This window comes from Ochotona curzoniae, unplaced genomic scaffold (genome assembly GCF_017591425.1).
Source record: "Ochotona curzoniae isolate NIBS_2020 unplaced genomic scaffold, NIBS_Ocur_1.0 contig_46, whole genome shotgun sequence".
Lineage (NCBI taxonomy): Eukaryota > Metazoa > Chordata > Mammalia > Lagomorpha > Ochotonidae > Ochotona > Ochotona curzoniae.
In genome coordinates this window covers 1,453,737-1,473,104 of record NW_024466340.1, presented here as the reverse complement: position 1 = coordinate 1,473,104, position 19,368 = coordinate 1,453,737, and the positions used below count along the sequence as shown (strand labels likewise).

The following is a 19,368-nucleotide window of genomic DNA, read 5'->3' as shown; positions in this document are numbered from 1 at the left end:
TGGGGTGGCGGCGGTGATGTCCCTGTGGTTTCATGCACCTGCAAGCCGCCCTGGTCACGAGGAGGGGGAACAGCTGTGTCACAGCCACTGCAGATTACAAAGGCATCGCAACGCAGCAGGCAGATGGGAAAGAGACAATCCGGGAAGGCCGAAGAAACTGCCGAAGGGCGAAAACCCGGAGGAGGACACCAGGGGATGGTGACTGGACGAGAGGCAGAGCGCGGGCCCCAGGGGGCCCGAGGCAGGGTCAGCTGTGTGGGTTCGCACGTGCACAGCCTGCAGCCACCCCGCTGGAGCAAGAGGGGCAGCGGCCCCACCACCGAGCCTCTGGGCAGGAGCATCCTGTTAGGAGCTGAAAACCCTGCAGGGGAAGACATGGGATGCAATTAGGGCCTAAACAATGCTTCTGCCTGAGTTCCACCAGGAACCCCAGAAAACCACTGCCAGGCTTGGGGGTCCCGGTCTCTCTCGTGGCCCTTGTGTCTTGGAAAGACCCTGGGGGACTTCAAAGAATTCTAGGAAAACGGAGTTCAAAGAACAGCTTATTTTGAAGAAAAAAAAAATATACTAAATCTGTGCAGCTTTCTCATCATATGTGCTTTTCATACCCTTAACTTTTTTTTTTAATGTGTTTTCATTATTTGAGACGCAGGTCAAAACACAGACTGGATGAGACTCTCACCTCCCCACCAACCTGAACACATTCACTCCTCAAATGCTTGCAATAGCCAGGACCTGGGCCAGGACAGTCAGGAGCCTATGTGTCTCCTATGGAGGTGCAATTCAATCACTTTACCCTTCCCAGAATGTGCCTCCCAGAATGCGTAACAGTAGGAAGCTAGATGGGAAGTGAAGTTGGGACTCACGCCAGAGACATGGGAGGCAGGCATCCCACGTGAGGTCTTAAACCAATCACCCACCTTCCAAGGAACTGGAGGACCGCTTTGGCGCCACTCGTCCGCACTCCCTCCCCGCCAAAAAAAATTTGTATCAAAGGAAGCTATGTTTTCAACCGATTCTGGAAGAACTTTTTGAAGTACTCTCACAGCAGGGCTTGTCTTAAAAGAGTGAAGAAAGAAAGGAAGGCATACATGCCTGCTGACTAGTACAGCCAGGAAGAGAGACATTTCAAGGGGCTTTGGTAAACCAAGGACGTGGTGCCATTAAGGGGCAACTGTGTGAGCCTACAAGATGCACAGGTTCATTTTCGATGACTTCAATAGCATTGCTGTTTAAGAATGTAGGGGCAGATGCTCAATGCAGGGGGTAATATGGCACATGGAAGCCAGCAGCCCATATCCAGAAGGCCTGGTTCAACTTCAGCTTCTCTGCTTCTAACCAAGCTTCCTGTGGAGGCAACACCTTGAGTGGTAGCAGATGATGGTTCCAGGACTTGGGTCCCTGCGACATATGTGGAAGACCCAGCTGGAATTCTGGGTGTCTGATTTTATCTGGCATTTGGGAAGTGAACCAGGGGATAAGAACTCTGTCTTTCAAATAAGTAATCAGTAAATACAAACTCTAATAATTTTTTTTTAAATGAGTATGTGCAACTGAAAAAGTGATGGCCGAGTTCCTACTCAGTGCAAGATCAGGGGCATATGGGAGGCGGGGCGGGGGTGGTTTACAGGTGTTCTGGGGCAGGGGGTTGGGAGAAGGACCCTGGAAGGCAGGGAGAGGACCACTCTAGCCGCTGTGTCAGTCAGAGATGGAATCCATCCCAGAACTGTGGTGCCCAGGCTGGTCCCAGCAATTCCCAGGCGTTGAGTGACACGAACAAAACCCTTGTCATTGTATCCTTGAGCAAGCCCTGGGTGACTCAGCAGAGGAAGGCACTGCTGGTGCTGGGAAGGCAACGGCAGCTAAGAGCCACTGGTTGATTCTGGGGGACCCCAGAGTGTTCTGGGGGCCCATGGAACATACAACCCATTGCACCCTAACTTCTGAGCTTCAGAATCAGATGTTGGGGGAGGCCTGTGCACCTGCATTTCTAGTATGTAACTGGATGGCATCTGTGCTGCTGGGCTGTGAGACCTCAGGCATCCCTGTCCAGGGCCCAGGACCGGAGGACCGCAGTTGCTCCCCCTAGTGGCAGTGGCGCTAGCATTGACTTACTCATCCGTGTCTTTTTTGCTCTCCTCGTTGAAGGCGATGGACTCGGATCTAAGGCGGTTGGTCACTTCATACGTGCGCAGGGTGACTCCAAAAATGTCCTCATGGTACCGGTTGTCATCCTGGGGATCAGGGACAGCAAGGAAAAATGCCCTCAAATGCCAGGAAAAGATGTGGGAGGACAGACAGGGCAGGGACTCTGGGAGGAAATACGCCTGAAGAAGAGAACCAGGTTGAAGCTAGTGTCTGGGCACGCTCTGGGGCTCTGAGTGGCTGCCCCAGCAAAACTGTGTCCCCCAGGGTGTAGCGCCTGTGTCTCTGGGTGGGTCAAGGACACCTCGTCCCCCTCTGGAACCAGAGCTGCTGCTCAGAAGTAGTCACCAGGTCCAGTGCAAGCTCCATTGTGCTCCCATGGGCTCCTGCAAGTTCAGATCCTGGCCAGGGGAGGCTCAGTGTGATATTACAACCCAGCAGAAGCAGGGGGAAGAAAGAGAAATCTCCCCCGGAGGAGCCTTGGATGAATGGTCAGGGTAATGGGATGGGTGACAGGGGAGGAAGGGTCCAGGAAGTTCTCCAAGGGCAGTGACCGGGGACCTAACACAGGGAAACCCGCTCTGGCCACCAGGCAAGGCATAAGGACACACCTAGCATGACGCCAGTGTCCTTGGTCCTGCAGCTTCAGGGCAAAGTCACCCACTTGCAGAGAGGGTTCACATCAATTGGGGTGGGGTGGTCAGGCAGTTCTACTCTGCCAAGTACCGGGACACCCAGAGAGGTAACCTACAATATTCTCACCAGAGAAACTGAGTGACCAGGGACCACGTGGCCGCTGTGCTCAGAGCCTTTTTTTTTTTAAACCACAAAATTACCATGATTGTTTTGTATAGTATTTATCAAATGGTGGTGATGATGATGATTATTTATCAAATGGAGATTAACATCAGATTGATAGCAAGGGCTGTCTCCACACAAATGCTTCTTATTGCTCACTTGGGAGAGAAAGGTGGGGTGCCCCTCGGAGCTCTGTGGAAGATGGGGACCTCCTGCATTTTTGTACTTGGGCCAGTAGGTCTTGCATTATGACTTCCACTAGCCTTCACGCTGCCTTGGACAAGCTAGAAGGCCCTTCCCTTAGGGTGGACACAGCTCCACATCAGTAGGTGCGGCTTTTAGAACCCACTTGTCCCTTTTTGGACAGGCTGTGTGTGTGTGTGTGTGTGTGTGTGTGTGTGTGTGTGTGCAGTGCAGTGCTCAGCCTGCCCAGCTGCACAGGGCAGTACTGCAGCGTGGTTCAAGGAGTGGGAAAAGTTGGGTTAGGATGGTTTTTGGATCCACTGACTTGTTAATTCTCACATACCAAGCCCCTCACAATTCATTCCTTGCACCTAAATGCCATTCTCCCGTGTCTGGGATCCCTTATGACCATATCTTCCCTCCAGGTTCAACAGCAGACATGGGAGCAGGGACTTCACCACAGCGTCCCTGCTTTTCTAGACAGGCGGAATGAGGAGGAAGAGGAGGCAGGGGACAGGAGACCTGCTGCTCACCTTCAGCCTGCTGACGAACACGCCGGCGTCCTCGGCCGAGAGCTTCCCCTGTTGTGTCATGATGCGCTGCACAGCCTTGAGCACGTCGGCGGCCATGGTCACGTCCCCGCAGACGTAGATGTGGCCTCCCTGCTCCTTCAGGGCCCGGTACACGGGCTCTGCCAACTGCTCCTGCAGGATGTCCTGCACGTACTTCTGCAGGGAGGGGAGGAGGTATGAGAAGGGGTGAGGCCTGTCCCACACTGGTCCACAGCTCCTGTCGGGCCTCTGCTCTTCCTAGGAGGGATGATCTACTCAGGGGCTCTTGGGCAGGTTGGATAGTTGGTGAGGAGGCACAGCAGAGCTTGTTTGTAGCAGTTAAGACACCCCTTGGGAGGTGCCACCCCAAAACAGAGTGCCTGGGTTTGAGTCCCTGTTTTGCTCCCGACCTCAGCTTCCTGCTAACTGAGCACCCAAGCAGGCAGCCGGAGGTGACGGCTTGGGTCCCTACCCTCAACTGGGGAGGTCTGGATTGAGTTCTAGGTTCCTGGCTTTGTTCTTCCCTGGCTCTGGCATTTGGGGTGGTAGTCCAGATGTTGGGAATTCTCTCTGGGTCTCTGTGTCTCTTTGCCTTTCAAACCAATAAAACGCCTAAAAATGTACAAAAGACTATTTAGGGAGGTGGTGGTGGGGCATGGGGGTGAGGGGCTGGGAAAGCAGTGGAGGGGGTGTGAGGGGGTAGCACCCCTTTTGGACAATGGAGCGCCTCTGTGTTGGGCACTTCCTGGCATCACCTCCAGGGGGCATCTGGGGGCCATCGCCTATAGGCTTCACTATCTTGGTGCCCACCTTAAAGTGAGTGGTCAGTGGCATTAAGTACGTTCACCAGGTGTGTCCCCATCAGCAGCTACTTCCTATCCTGGTTTCTCCCCAGCCCTGGGTAAGCAGGGAACTGCCTCTCTCTCTCTCTGTTCTGTAGTTGCCTACGCTGGTCACTGCCCATCAGTAGGATCCTACAACACTGGCTGGCGAACATCTGGAAATTTTCCCTCTCTTGGCACAGAGGGACGTGTGCCAGTGTGAGCACACACTTGTGTGTACGCACGTGAGTGTACGCCCGGGGGGTGCGGGGGTTACCTTTGGCTTGTCGGGCTCCCGGGAGTAGGCCGTGTACAGTTCTCTGAAGACACCCTTGTTTTTGGCCTGGAGGGTCTCCTCCCTGTAAATGTGATCTATCTTGGACTGCCGGCACCCAAACACTAGGACCATGGGACAGGGGTTCATTCCTGGAGACCAAGAAGACCTCATTGTTACTCATGGTGTTGACACCTGCTTGGGGGTGTGGTAGGGTGAATGTGTGTGTTTGAGATTGCAGGGGAGGGATGCTGGCAGGTGCGTGTGCCAGGTGGATGGAGGCTCATAAACACGGGGGTAGGTAGGTCTCCGCGTGCACACGCACGTGAACGTGCACACATACACATGAAACTGTGGCAAGTAAGGCAGACTTCCCTCCTTGGCACTCGGTCATCCCTCCGCCTCCCACCTCTGTCACTACTTAGCAGATTCTACCACTGGGTGGTACAGACAGCCCAAACACCAGGTGCCAGCTCTACACAGCAATGAGCAACTCGCTAAACTTTCTAAGTCTCCGTGTCCCCATGTGCAACATAGAAAGAGCTGCGTCGCAGTGCTCACGTGGCACTGATTCCCAGAACCCCTGAAGCGACCAGAGTCAGTGACTTCTCAGCTTCCTCAGTATCTGCCTCTAACTGGTGGCTACCCCCTGGCATGCTCCACTTCCTCTTGGAATGACTTACCACGAACATTGTTACATTGTATTGCCCAGGGTCTAATGACCAGGATAAGCTTGAGCACCTGCAACCTGGATGGAACTTTGCCCCCAAACATTTTCCATCTGTAGTTTATAGATGAGGTCCTAGCAGAGACAACATGCACCCCCTCCCTATCTAGCAGTGCTCAGGGAAAACCAAGCTGGGCAGCTAATGTGCACTCTATTAATGTGCTTACTCTGCGACAGCCATGATCACAGGGGGGAGGCTTCCTTGTTCCTTTTGATGATTTTTCTGTCTGGTTCATTGCTATGCTCTCAGCATGTATAAGAGTGCCAGGCACTGATTTGATGCTCAATAGATGCTTACTTGTTACATGCTGCCACTGTGACTTCCTCTCTCCCTACTTCTCCCAAAACACCCACCGTTTAAGGCTTACTTTTGAACAAGAGCCTTCAGGGCCATCAGAGAAACATCCATTTCCTATGGACTAGGGAGAAAGTTTGTCCCAGCCTCAGAATTCCACCTGTGGCTGATGCCAGCACCTTTTCTTGTCTCCATTGTGCCACCCCTCCCTGGCAGTGCCACAATGAAGGAATGGCTCTGTCACTACTGGGGCAGCCAAGATCCAGGGGGAAGGGGTCAAGAGGCTCCTGAAACGCCACTCACCTTTGTGTTGGATGTCAAACTGCCGCTGCTGCCAGAAGCTGCGGAATGGCGCAATGCCGGTACCCGGGCCCACTAGGATGCAGGGGACTTGGGGATTTCTGGGCAGGTGGAAGCTGGGTGCACTGTGGAATGAGAGATGTTACTGAGCTCAAATGGGAGGAAGCACAGCCGGGTCTTGGATAGACCACATGGCTCTCTTGTATAGCCAAACTCTAAGACCCACCACCCTGTAATAAAGGCCAATCGGAGCCCCACACACTGTGGGAACATTCCAGAAACAGGAGGTCCCTGGGGATCTATCTGTTGCTCCATTCTCCCCTTCCTGATGAGCTGAGTCCCAGGGGGCTTGGATGCTGTCCATTAGCACCACTTGCATGTGGGACTAGACATGTGTCAAAGCGCTACCCCCAAGCTACATGGAATGTCAGGCAGCACCCTGTGCCAAGAGCATCTTCTGAAATCAGATCTTTGATTACCCATCCCCCCCTACACTGGGTAGATTTGGGAAACTCTCCTTTCCTTGGCCACTCACCCTCTCACAAAGCAGGGAACCACTTCATCAGCAGGGATCCGGTTGAGCCAAGAGGAGCACACACCATGATGAATTGGTCCTTCTCCATCTATCAGATGATACAAGGTGGCCTGGCTACTTCCCTCCTTCCCTACACCCTTCATTTCCCGCTTCCCCTTATGGGCCGCCCCCCCCCCCACTCCCTCTGATGCAGAGAGCTCACAGCCAATGCCAGGGTACTACCTTGGCACTCTTGACTTAGAATTGGCCCTCTGAGGCAGAGCTGGGGATGGGCTTGTGGTTAGACAAGTATCTGTGGGGGTACTGGTGGGTGAGGTCCAAGTCCTGTTTTTACTTGCAACAAGACAGCCTCGGTCAAGGTTGCCTGTGCTGGAATACTATAATCGTGGCCTCAGAGCTCGTGCATTGTGATTGCTTTATAGGGGTGGCATTTGGGAGCCAGGCTCAGGCTGTGGAACCTGCTGCCCACATGGCTGTGAAGAGGCAGGGAGCTCCCCAGGGAATGGTTGGCTTGTTCTAGCTCTTGCCTGGTATGTAGGAGGCAGTGGAGCCAGTGGCAGAGGTCGGGAACAGTAGAGGCTGGCAAATGCACATCTCGCCTCCTTCCCAACTCTGCCCAGAGTTGGCACTGCCCCAGGGGACATTTTGCCAGCTCCACTGTTCATCTCCTTTCCCTTGTTTTGGCAGTGAGTCTCTGGCTAGGGATGTGGGGTCATCCTCTCCAGAGATCTCCAGTGTGCCTTCTCCCACCCCCCGCTGGACAAATACAGACTGGAAGGTTCTCCCAGTGCCTCTGCCCACCTCGGGTGTGGTAGGACACGATGGCTACCGTGAGGTGCACCTCGTCCGGGTACATGTCTGGGGAGGAGCTGATGGAGTAGTAGCGAGGCTGCAGAAGGGACAGCTGGGTCAGGAGCAAGGTGGCCGGCATCTGGATAGATGGGAATTCCTCCAGCACCTCCACGATGGTGGGGTTCTTGCCCCATTTCCACTCCTCGTATTCCTGCAGACCCTGTGCCGGCAAGAAGAAACAGAGATGGGCACAGACCCGGCTTGTGGGGTTCCTGATGAGGCCCAGGGAGGAGGCCAGGCGAAATGACACATGGTGAACCCCTTTGTAAGAGTTGTCCTGGCTCCTTATGAATGACTATACTATTGTAATAATATGGAGAAAATCAATCAGGGGGTGGGAATTGGGGGAGAGGAAAATCTCAGACCCAATGGAAATGTACCATAAAACTAAAGTAAAAATTATCCTGGGCCAGGTTTTAATTCTCAGAAGAACCTCACGGGATGTGTACTCTGCTGAAGCTGAGCACACGCCATAGATGAGATTTGTTGCTCACAGTTCTGGAATCTGGCAAGTTCAAGGTCAAGGCCTCCGGTGACTCAGACTCTGGGCCCCCTTTTCATCCCGTCACCAGCACTTTTTTTTGGAGTGAGGCACAACATTCAGATCACTAAAATAATTCCTGCTATCCCCATTTTACAGATGGGGACATTGAGGACCTAGGTCTCCCAGGCGGAGATGCTGGGTTTTAAACCAAAGTCAGGGGTTAAAAAACTTCAGCCCAGTAGCTAATTCAGGCTCATTATTGCTTCCAAATGGCTCACAATGGATGAATTGGTCTTATATTTTTAAATGATTGGAAAAAATCATCATACCATGCAATGGCACAAGAGTATGGCATAAAATTCAAATTTCAGTGTGTGTAAGTAAAGTGTGATTGGAGCATGGCCGCACACGCTGGCTCACCTGTGTGTTCCATGTACTACTGTGGACTAGCCCAGGCTGAGACAGCAGAGGGGAGTCAGCCCTGACATGGTTCCTCCCTGATTCTTTACAGGAAAACTGCTGATCCCCATTCCAGGAAGTCTGGTCCCAGAATATTTATTGATTTATTTGGAGGGCAGAAATAGATACATAGATATAGATCTTCCATTGGGTGTTTTACTCCCCAGACAGCTGCAAAGAAGCCAGCAGCCAAGGTTTCCATCTAGGCCTCCCATGTGAGTGCCAGGAGCCGAAGCATTTGGTCATCTTCTACGGCCTTTGCAGGCACGTTAACAGGGAGTTGGATTAGAAGCGAAAGAGCTGGGACTTGAACCAGGTACTCTCATATGGGATGCCAATGTCACAAGCTGTAGTTTAACGTGCTGTGCCACAGGGATGTTCTCAGAATCTGTGTGATTAACTTTTATACTCTCTTAAGGCTCAAGAGAGATGCATTGTGGGAGGGAGCCAGGACTTGCTGGGTGGAGCCACAGCAGGTGGCAGCCAGCACAGAGTGCGGACCTGTGATTTGTAAGTTGTCAAGGCATGCAATACATGGTGGCAGAGCATGCGTCCTGTTCAAGGTGGGACATGCCAGCCTTGGTGGGGCAGTGTGGTGATGTGTGGAGGCCGACAGCCAAGCCCACTGTGCTAGAGAACTGGGCAGCTGGCTGGGGCTCCAGTTATTTCTCAGAAGGTGCCCTGGACAGAAAGACTCCAGCTGCTGGCATAAGTAGCTCAATTTCTGAGACCAGAGGTAACGTCAACACGAAGCACAAGGGTGGCAAAGCTTTTCTGCAGGTCCCATGGTTGGGTGTTACCCAAAGTTTCACATGTTGGAAGCAGGGTCCTCAGTGGGGCCTTGTTGTGACGTGGAGGAATCTTCCAGAGACAGAGCCTCAAGGGTCACTGGGAACATCCCCCTTGGAAGGGACTCTAGTTGTTCTCGAGAGAGAGGGTATTTGGTAGGAATAGCAAGACTGGCCTGTGCCAGGTGGCTGTCTGGTTTCCTCTCCCACCATGATGCATCTGCCACATTGTGCTGAAGCCAAACGGACCCCCGATATTGAGCTTTCACCATCCCGAACTGGAAGTTAAATAAATCTCTTTGCTTTTTAAAATCTCCCAAGGAAGTTTGTTATAGTCACAGAAGACAGACTCACATACCACCCCTGCCTTATCAGACTATTAAGGTGTCAATTCTGTGACGAGTTCAACAGCGTGGAGTTTATATCAGAGTTACTGTAAGACATGTGCCTATCGCTCAGTGTAAGTCTTTCCAGGTGTAATGGGATCTGATGGGTTGAGAGCACGCAGTGTCCTTGACCATGTGTCTCCCCAATCTCCTGTAACACAAGCACAATGGACCAAGTACCTGATGGATGGCTCTTTGAACACTGACCTGAAATGGACAGCTACTGGGGACTGACACCCATCACCTGTGCAGACGCCATGTCTGGCTTCCCACACGTAGCTTCCAGCCAGTGAACAAGTTTAGGAGGGACATTAAGTCTACTCCTGCAAGCCTTGACATTGGCTCTCAGATCCCCCAGGGACCTTGCTGGCCCTTCCTTATACCACATTGCCACCCAACCTTCTTTCCCTTTCACGTGGGGTAACAGCTGTTCTGAGGTCCAGTGGTTTTCCCAGTATTATTTGACTTCTTCCCTATTTCCTTTAATGAGAATCCCATTTAGGGCTGGCATTGTGCAGCATGTTAAGCCACTTCTTGCCATGCCAGTATCCCTTATCAACCTGCTGATTGGAGTCCTGGCTGTTCTGCTTCCAATCCACCTGCTTGCTAATCCACCTGAGAAAACAGAATATGACGTGTGAAGTCCTGGTGTCCACCCACATGGGAGATGTGGTGGAGTCACAGACTTCTGACCTTGGCCTGGCCCAACCCTGGCTATTGCGACCATCTAAGGAGTGAATCAATGGATGCAAGACTTCTCTTTCATCTCCTGCTCCCCCTTTCTGTCACCCTGCCTTTCAAATCAGTCAATCAAAAAAATATCCCGTGGAAACTTTTTTTTTTTTAAAGAAATGGACTAATATACTTGTTTATATCTTAATTGTACTTTAAATCATCCTGTATAAATAGTGCAATCTCTGATTGCTCATATAAAGTGTAGTTCAAAAAGCTTGTGGAAAAACAGAATGAACAGATACGATTATTTTGGTGCAAAATATTTTGAAATCCATGCCTAGGAGGGGGGGTTCATTAAAAAGCTCACAGAAAATGCAAGACTTTCAATTTTTTTTTTTGCATCAAAGTAAACTTACTTTGTAATTCCACTTTCCATCAACTTTTTAAATTACCCTTGTCTTAGGTTCGCCTTCCATTAATTAAAAAGTTTGAAACCAGTACTTTTGTATATTCTCTGCAAAGTTAAGTAACAATCATTGCTTTTACGATGATGAAAGCCACAGCCTCCTCTTATCCTTGCACCATCTGCTTTCAACTCCCCAGGGTGATCGCTTGTAACTTGTGGTGCTTTTTTCTGGTGTTGATGTCTGTATTTCTAAATGATGTTTCCTTGCTAATTAGCCTCTTCTGTGTGGCCCCACCCTTCAAGCCAGATTCTTGGACTGCAGCGGAAAGCTAGACCATTCTCTGCTGGGCACTTGTTCATGGGAGGAGACCCCCCTCCTATCCTGGGAGGGGCTGTAGTGGTTTTTCTGGGTGGGGTCCTATTCTTTAAAAATTATTCAACTGCTCTGAAAAGCAGAGAGAGAAAGAGAGACAGAGAGAGAGAGAGAAAGAGAGAGAGAGAGAGAGGCAGATAGAAAGAAGTGTCAGATGCCTTCTGCAGTCAAGGATGGGTCAGGCCGAAGCCAGGAGCTTGAAACTCAGTCCAGATCTGCTACACATAGGGCAGGGACCCAAGTGCTTGAGCCATTACCTGTTGCCCACTGGAGTATGCATTCGCTGAGTCAGGTGCCTTAAACCCAGGTACTTTGATTTGGTGATATGGGTCCCTCCAGAGGTAACATAAGCATTGGGCCAGATACCTGCTCCCTGGGCCGGAGGCTGGATGAAGAAGGTTTGTAGACTCTTGTATCTGAGTCTGTGATTTCTAAGCCAAGGCAACAGTGATCTGGCTCGTCTGACCATGACATGTCCTCTCATATTTAGCAGTCAGTCCTACCTGCTGTTCTTCCGTGCTGGAGAAAGCTTACTTTAAAATCAAGGCACTGTGCAGATGTCTCATCCAAGCATGGGGTGAGAGGGATCTTACGGAAGCTTAGGGTCCCAAGGGAAGGCAGAAAGCTAGAATAGCAATCTCCAATGTGGTTGGGCAACATTGACCTGCAAGGAGGCCACTCTGTTCTGCCAGGCCTCAGCCACAGCAAACAAAGGGAGAAGGGGAATGGTGAACGTGAACTAAAACAGACCGCGAAGAAGGGGACCACATGCCAATGAGAGAATGGCACTTACTGCTCAAGAGTATCAGATACAGCATGACTACTGCCTGGAGACTTGGGGTGGTGGGAAGGGCGCAGACAGAGGTGATGGTACAAAGCCCAGGGACCCACCTTGCTGAGGACCAACAGCCGCTGTTTCTCTTTCTCGTTGGTTGCCAGGGAGGCGAACTGCTGTAGCTGCAGGGGCGTGGGTGGCGTGGTGATGTCCAGGTAGTACTTGAAGGCCTGGAAGATGGTGCATGGGGGCAGGCGGGGTTCATCCTTCCAGTTACTGATGACGCCTGTGGGCAGACAATGGGGCTGAGAATTAGGGTTTGAGCCAGGGGACAGGGGTGGGGGCCCCAAAGCCAAACAGTTCTCCACCTGCCATACTGATCACTCAGGGTACGGCATGGGAATCTCCTGGGTGTCAGAAGCAAGCTCCAGATCAATCTGGGAAGATTGTCTGAAAATGTCAAGATGAACACAAGGAGAAGAAAAGTGCAAGGACAGCCTGCCCTGGTATCGTAGGGCAGCCAGCCCTATCGGCCCTGCTGGGCTCTGCCTGGGGTTCTCCTTCAAAAGTAATAGCATCATAGCCAACACCCAGCTAGCACTTTCTGCATTCCCTCGGCACTGGATATTATTGACTTCTGGGGTCCTCATGTTGGGCCCAGGGAGTGAGGGCTCCCGGTATCTCTGGGATGCACAAGAGGTCAGGGACTTCACCCTGGCCGCACAGACCCCAGGAGTGAAGTCAGGCCATCTGGTGTCAGACCTGACTCTACCTCCTACTTGTAGTTTCCACCCAGCATGTTCCCTTTTCTCTCCCACTAAGGTGCTCCCGCAGCAGGGATGCAAGCCAGGACCCAAACCTCTGCTCTGACACAGAGGAGGAGTCGGCTGGGTTGGATTTGCTCACCGTTTCTCTCCCCAGGGTGCCTTCCTGGAGGCTTTTCAGTACGGCTGTAACTATACAAGGGCTCTTGGAAATGTTCATGGGGAGTGAGTGTCATGAATAAAGTGTGCATGCATTTCTGTCATTTTTTGGCATCAATGTGAGTTTATCCTTTTAAAAGTTATGAATGGATATTGATTATATTTGAAAATGTGGCAAGAGAGAGGGAGAGAGAGGAGGGAGAAAGGGAGAGAGAGAGAGAAGGAGAGAGAGCGAGAGCTATCTTCCACCTGTTAATTTACTCCTCAAATGCCAGCTATCGCTGGAACTGGGCCAGGCAGAAACTAGAAGCCTAGAACGCAAACTGGGCCCCAGGTACTTGAACCACCTGCTGCCTGCTTCCAGGGTATACATGAACAGGAAGCTGGGAACAGAAGATGTGGGCTCAAATCCGGGCCCTTCAATATGGGACACCATGCCCTGTTTCAGTCAACGCATCACAAGTGCGTCTAAGCCTGTTTTTACAGGCGCTTTCCCAAGTATCTAGGGACACCGCGACCTTACACTCCGCCCTGATGTTACACTTGGGTTTCACTGTAAAGGTCACAGTCATGGTACCATGGACTGCCACGGAAGGGGCTTTTTAAGACTAGGTCCCCTGGGCTTCACCTGCACGTGCTGGGACGAAGCCCCAAGATTTCATTCACCTTTGACAACACTTCCGGGTGAGTGTGAGAATGGTTACAACAACAGCTTGCAACTCTACCTAACACGGTGAAAGAATGGGCTCCTTCCCTGGTTGGCCGTGCCCATGATCTGATCCTAAGAGGACGTGGGGCCAGGTTTCAGCTGTTATGTCCTTGATGGTGGTAGTGGCAGTGGTGGTAGTGGGAGGGGTCCTGTATCTGTCTCTAAGGGGCAGAAAGCAAAGTGGCCAATGTTGGGCTCAGCGGGAGAGAGAAGCCCCTGTTGCCTGGCCACCAGTGTCTTGGCACCCTGGGCGTGTGCTCATATAGCTGGGCCAAGGCTGTTGAGCCACAAGTAAGGGACGGTCTTCCTCTTGTGGCCAAGGGAGGGTGGGGAGAAGGATGCCCTGGTGACAGAAAAGGCCCCAGGGTGTGTGTGTGTGTGTGTGTGTGTGTGTGTTACCTAGAGCGGTGCTACGCTCCTCCAGCAGTTCCACTTTGACCATCTGGTTGGCGGGGGGCGCGTCTTCCAGCCGTTCGATCAGGGCATTCACGAGGTCTTCATGGTTGCCTGGGAAGACCCCGAGGTGGTCCCCAGGTTGGTACTGCAGCTCCTGGTTCCCGTTGGTGTGTAGGCGCACAAAGATAGTGGCTCGGCTGTAGGAAGCACCAGGACAGCCTGAGGATGGGGGGCCACCCCCACCTGATAGACCGCCACACCCCTGCTATACCGCGTTCTGTCCCTGGACCCTGCCAGCCACAGCCTCCTTCTCCCATGCCTTTCAGACCTTTCCACCCTGTGCGGGACTCAACACACCATGGCTTTGCAAGCCCAGTGGGGATCCCCAGGCTCCCCGAAACCGTCAGAGTAGCACGGGGCACAGCTGCCCACCCTCCTTCTTTTGTAGTCTGGCAGTTGGCACTCTTCAGAACTTTTTTCCTGTTTCTGGTTAAACTCTGGCTGCTTCCCTGTCAGTACTCTAGACACTGCTTTGGCCCAGGGTTCTGATCCTGCCCACCCTGCTTTGCCCCGTGACACTTCCCCCGGCTGCCCTGCAGTGTGGTTAACTTCTCCCTGCAGTCTGTGTGCTCTCTGTGTGTTTTTAATTGCAAAGGCAGCTCTGCACAGAGGAAACAGAAAGATCTTCCATCTGCTGGTTCACTCCCCAAGTGGCTGCAACGGCTGGACAGGAGTCAATCTGAAGCCAGGAGCTTCTTCTGGGTCTCCCTTGTGGGTTCAGGGTCCCAAGAACCCTTTGGGCCATCTTCTACTGCTCTCCCAGGTCACAAGCAGGGAGTTGGATGGGAAATGGAACAGCTAGGACACAATCCGGCAGCCATACAGGATTCTGGTGCTTGAAGGCGGGGTGGGAGTGGGGGACTGGAGATTAGCCAATCAAGCCATGATGTTGGGCCCAAAAAGAAAATAAATGTTTTTTTAAAGGTTGTTTGCTTCGATGCACAAATTTACCAATACAACGACACTGAGAGAGCTAAGGCACAAAGACAAAAAAAATAAATAAATAAAAACAAAAACCTCTTTGAGGTCTGCCAGGGCACATCCTCAGCATTGATGTTTGTTTCAAGCTCACTAGCTTCAAGAATAAACACCTCTGGTTCCTTCTGGTTTTCATACAGATGTACCACTCTTCGGCCAGCACCGCAGGCCCTCGGGTGAGCCAAGGCCTCTGCGTCCTAAGTCACGCCTGTGTTCCAGCTTGGCTTCCTTGCCATTGCCAGTTGGCTTACAGTTGACAGAAACGCTCGCTATTCAACTGGAAGTTTCTGCATTCTCCAAGGGATATCAATCAACCGTAAATAGACCAATGGGATGCGCTATCTAAAAGAGCTTTTGGCAAAACCAAGAGCCCCTTTGTGCTACAAATAGCTGCCACTCTTTAAAATAGTTGAGCTGGCATATTATTATTTTAGGGGCTGGTAAGGAGGTGATTTTAATTTTTAAAAAAGACATATTTATTTGAAGTGCAGAGTTACAGAGAAAGAGAGGGAGAGACACAGAGAGAGCAAGCCTCACATTAGCTGATTCACCCTCCAAATGGACTCAGCAGCCAGGGCTGTATCAGGGTAAAGCCAGGAGCCAGGGGCCCAAATGCTTGGGCTGTCTTCTGCTGCCCTCCCAGGTGCACTAAGCAGGGAGCTGGACTGGAATCAGAACAGTGGGGACTCAAACCACCTTTTTGGGATGCTGGAATTGCAAGTGGGAACTTTCCACTTACGCATTTTCTTGAAGCCAGGCACCCTGTCCCTATTATGGTGGGGACTTGAGGGCAGCAGCTCTGAAAGGTGGTGTCAGGGGCTGGCGCCCACGCTGACCTCAGATAGGGAGCAGCTGGCAGGGGACGCTGTGGCGCCTCTCACTTGGGAACCTCTAGTGCGCTTCCAGAGCGAGCCTTGCCAAGGCCTGCATCCCAGTCCTGCTTTCTCCCAGCAAAATAGAAATGCCGAGGACCAGGACTTGCTGAGGTGGCCCACGTCCTCAGAAGGTGGCCGGGCGGATAAGGAGCGGGTGTAGGGAGATGGAGCAGGAAGAGCTGACCCCAGGGGACTTTGCAGATTTTCCCCTGCTGGGAAGCTCAGACCCTAGGGCACCTACCTTGCCAGCTGCTGCAGAACGCGTAGCTGAGATACCCAGCCACCAGGGGGCAGCACTGGCCCGGAGACCCATTGCCATGTATCAGGTTCCTAGCTACTGATTTACTCCCCAGAGGGATCAGACCACTCAAGCCATCACCTACTGCATTCCCGCCCCCCACTCCATCATCCCCCAGCTCAGGCGGCACACCGGTAGGAAGCTGGAGTGGAGAACAGAGTTAGGACGTAAACCAGGCATTCCAATATGGAAATGCAGGCATATTAGGTGCTTCAAATGTCTGCCCCCCCTCCATCCGCTGCCTTTACGAGCCTGGGACGCACACAGACCCAGTGGGAAGCAAAGGGGAGGGACCAAAGCAAGCATAAGGACAGCAGGGGCCACTGGGGCCTGTCTCATGAAGAATGTTCTGCATGTATGGTGTACCTGGTAGCACACAGAGAATTATCACATCGATTTATACACGGCCTCGCACATGCACATGCATTTGACAGCGGTTCAGGGTCAGGTTTGCAGGTGTAAGAACCATCTGCGAACACCCAGCATTCAACAGAAAAACCAACTGCAACCCGCTCCTTAATGGAAAGAGCGAACCTTGCCTGTGCAAACCATGTGAGCTCACAAGCTCAGTCATTCCAGAGAGTGCACAGTGAACTTCAGGTTCTGTTTGGGGGCGCTGACGAGAGAGAGGTGGGAAAGCCACAGCCAAAGATTTGGGGTGAGTTGGTGATGTGCATGGGTGGGTGGGCTCCGGTTGGGATCAGGGAACCTCCCTGGTGATTTGGCTTATTCCAGCAGAGCCTTCACCAGTGAGATGGGGTAGATGTGTAAAGATCTGGGGGCAGGGTGTTTTGGGAAGGGAGATTGGCATGTGCCAAGATCCTGTGGTGGGATAAGGGGGGTAGTGTGTTGGAGGAAGGAGAAGGCTGGGCTGTGGGGGGAGTGCCAGGGGCCGGATCCCAAGCACCTGGGCAGGACCTGTCCCCATGAGGAGTTGGAAGGCTTCCTTAGGCAGCTATGAACCTAGGCAGCAACATGCTTCACTTTCTCTTTCTAGGGAATTTCTCTTCCTGTTGCTTGGAAAGTGGTTCTTGGATAAGAACCGAGACACCAGGATTCAAGTGAGGCAGCTACTGGCTTTGCTTAGGGCAGCAGCAGAAGAGTCAAGATGTAGACTCCAAGTCAACAGTTGGGGGCTCATTGCAATAGCCTAGTAGCCAAAGTCCTCACCTTGTACGAGCTGGGATGTCATGTGGGTACCGGTTCGAATCCTGGCATCCCTGCTTCCCATCCAGTTCCCTGCTTGTGACCTGGGAAAGCAGCTGAGGATGGCCCCAAACCTTGGGACCCTGCACCCATGTGGGGGACCTGGAAGAGGCTCCTGACTTTGGATCAGCTCAGCTCTGGCCATTGCGGCCACTTGAGGAGTGAACTAGCTGATCAGCGGATGGAATATCTTCCTCTCTGTCTCTCCTTCTCTCTGTACATCTGACTTTCCAATAAAATAAATTTTTAATAACTAATGAAAAAAAAAGATGCAGGTGGCTGACCGGGCTGAGAGCATCCCTGAGATATTCCCTGTACAGCCAGAGGGGAGGAAAGGAGAAGGGAAGAGAGGAGCAGGGATGAGGAGGGGAGAAGAGGACGGGGCAACACAAGAGGGCTGGGCTGAAGCCAGCTGTGGGTTCTCTGTGCAGATGGGCAAGGCTGGAGGGAAGCAGTTTTAGCCCAGAGGTGATGAGCACGAAGCATGCTCTCCAGTCTAGCATGTTAAGACCCCTGAGACGCACGCTGCAGTACTAGGCTCCAGCTCCTGACTCCAGCTCCCTGTTAATTGCAGACAGCGGGAGGCAGCAGAGTTGGCCCAGTTGGTTTGTCCCTGCCACTCACGTGAGAGGTCTGGATGGCATTCCAGGCCACGGAGAGGTTTTAGGGGAATGAACCAATGGCTGAGCTGTCTCTCTCTTGTCTTTCTGCCTCTCAAATAAATAAATTACATAAAACGAGAGTTCTAGCTGCTAAGCGCCTCACACTGTCGCGTCTGCTACTTTCCCAAGCACCTCCGCCCACATCTGCACCTTCACTGCCACCGTGGCTTTTTGCCTCTCATTCTCGGTTCTCTTTTTGCTCGCTCAAGCCCACTCTCCCCGAAGGCTTCGCCTCCTGCCCGCACTTTCCTTCCCCTTCCTGACATCTAGGCCTGCTCCTCCACACCCACCCCTCTGCAGGCTGTCTTACAGGGTCTCGTCTGCGCTGGTTGCTAATTGTCATTTGTGCATTAGAACACAAATTTCCAGGCAGGAGGGTGGCTGCGGTCACTTTCCTTTTTAGATGTGCAAGAAACACCCTCAAAGGGCTGTTTACTTCCTCCTAAGCTCTTGGCTGGCACTTAAGGGGGCCTGGAGGGTGGGGGCGGGTGGGAGGGGGATGCACCATGACATCCTGCTAACAGCTTCTTGGGCCAAACAGCCTGATGTCAGCCTTGGCAGAGGAAACAGAAGAAGCATGCTTTTCCATCCGATTATACTTTACTGTGTGTGTGTGTGTGTGTGTGTGTGTGTGTGTGTGTGTGTGAGAGAGAGAGAGAGAGAGAGAGAGAGAGAGAGAGAGATGCATTTAGAAGCCCGGCACCTAGGTTCAGTCTGGCCTACCTGCTGAATCCCTAATGTTGGCATTCTCTCCTGCCAGTCCTTTCTGGACCCCCTGTCAGGATCCAGCAGCTCTTTCTGCAGGTAGATGGGGGTAGGTCTGGGGGTTTTGCTTCAACTAATCCTCAAAACACCTCCAGGTTTTTCTTGCTGTTTCTGTCCTATAGCTCACGGAGCTATAATTTTCCCTTGGTCTTTCACAATCACTGAAAAAAAATTTTCCTTTTGATTCTTAGTTTCTTCCCTTCCAGTGCTACTACTGTCCTACTTTTTCGTGGAAACTAGGGTACATATTTCAAATCCAGAACTCCTTTTTATATCAGGAGCCATAATGCTACTGCATTTAGATAATTTTTCAAAGGGCTTGATTTCCTAGTCTGTTTCTTGAAAGTTCAAGGACCTAGGAGAGACCCTGGTGGTCTCTCTACCTTGTGGATGGCTTGTGTCAGAGGTTGGAAGACCACAGCATGCATGCACGCTACATTTGCAGAGGCTAAGAAGTCATGGTGGAGTTATCACCAGACCCTGTGCTGTGCTGCCTGGGTTATGTTGCTCACCTCTGGAGCTCACATCTGCCTTTGCAATGCCTTGGGGACCACTCATGTGGGCACATGCCACTCTAACTCTAGAGGCAGGGAATCGGGTCAATGTGGCCTTAGACAAGTCATTTGCATATGTATTCCTTATCCTATCGAAGACGTGGACGACTGGACT

General features: G+C 52.0%; 1 protein-coding gene across 2 annotated transcripts in view; it reads right to left on the bottom strand.

Moving 5' to 3' along the window:
• Nucleotides 1-327: 327 nt before the first annotated feature.
• The window catches only part of NOS1 (nitric oxide synthase 1), a 72,712-nt gene continuing 53,671 nt past the window's right edge, over nt 328-19,368 (bottom strand). Inside the window, exons 20-28 of one of the 2 annotated variants that reach the window (XM_040986874.1) lie at nt 13,859-14,052; nt 11,944-12,113; nt 7,431-7,641; nt 6,630-6,717; nt 6,098-6,219; nt 4,776-4,924; nt 3,660-3,854; nt 2,116-2,234; nt 328-361 (exon numbers count right to left, since the gene is read on the bottom strand). In XM_040986874.1, the coding sequence (XP_040842808.1) occupies nt 346-361; nt 2,116-2,234; nt 3,660-3,854; nt 4,776-4,924; nt 6,098-6,219; nt 6,630-6,717; nt 7,431-7,641; nt 11,944-12,113; nt 13,859-14,052 (1,264 nt within the window). In that variant the 3' untranslated portion in view covers nt 328-345. The remainder of the gene's footprint in view (nt 362-2,115; nt 2,235-3,659; nt 3,855-4,775; nt 4,925-6,097; nt 6,220-6,629; nt 6,718-7,430; nt 7,642-11,943; nt 12,114-13,858; nt 14,053-19,368) is intronic. The other variant, XM_040986873.1, reaches the window with a different exon arrangement.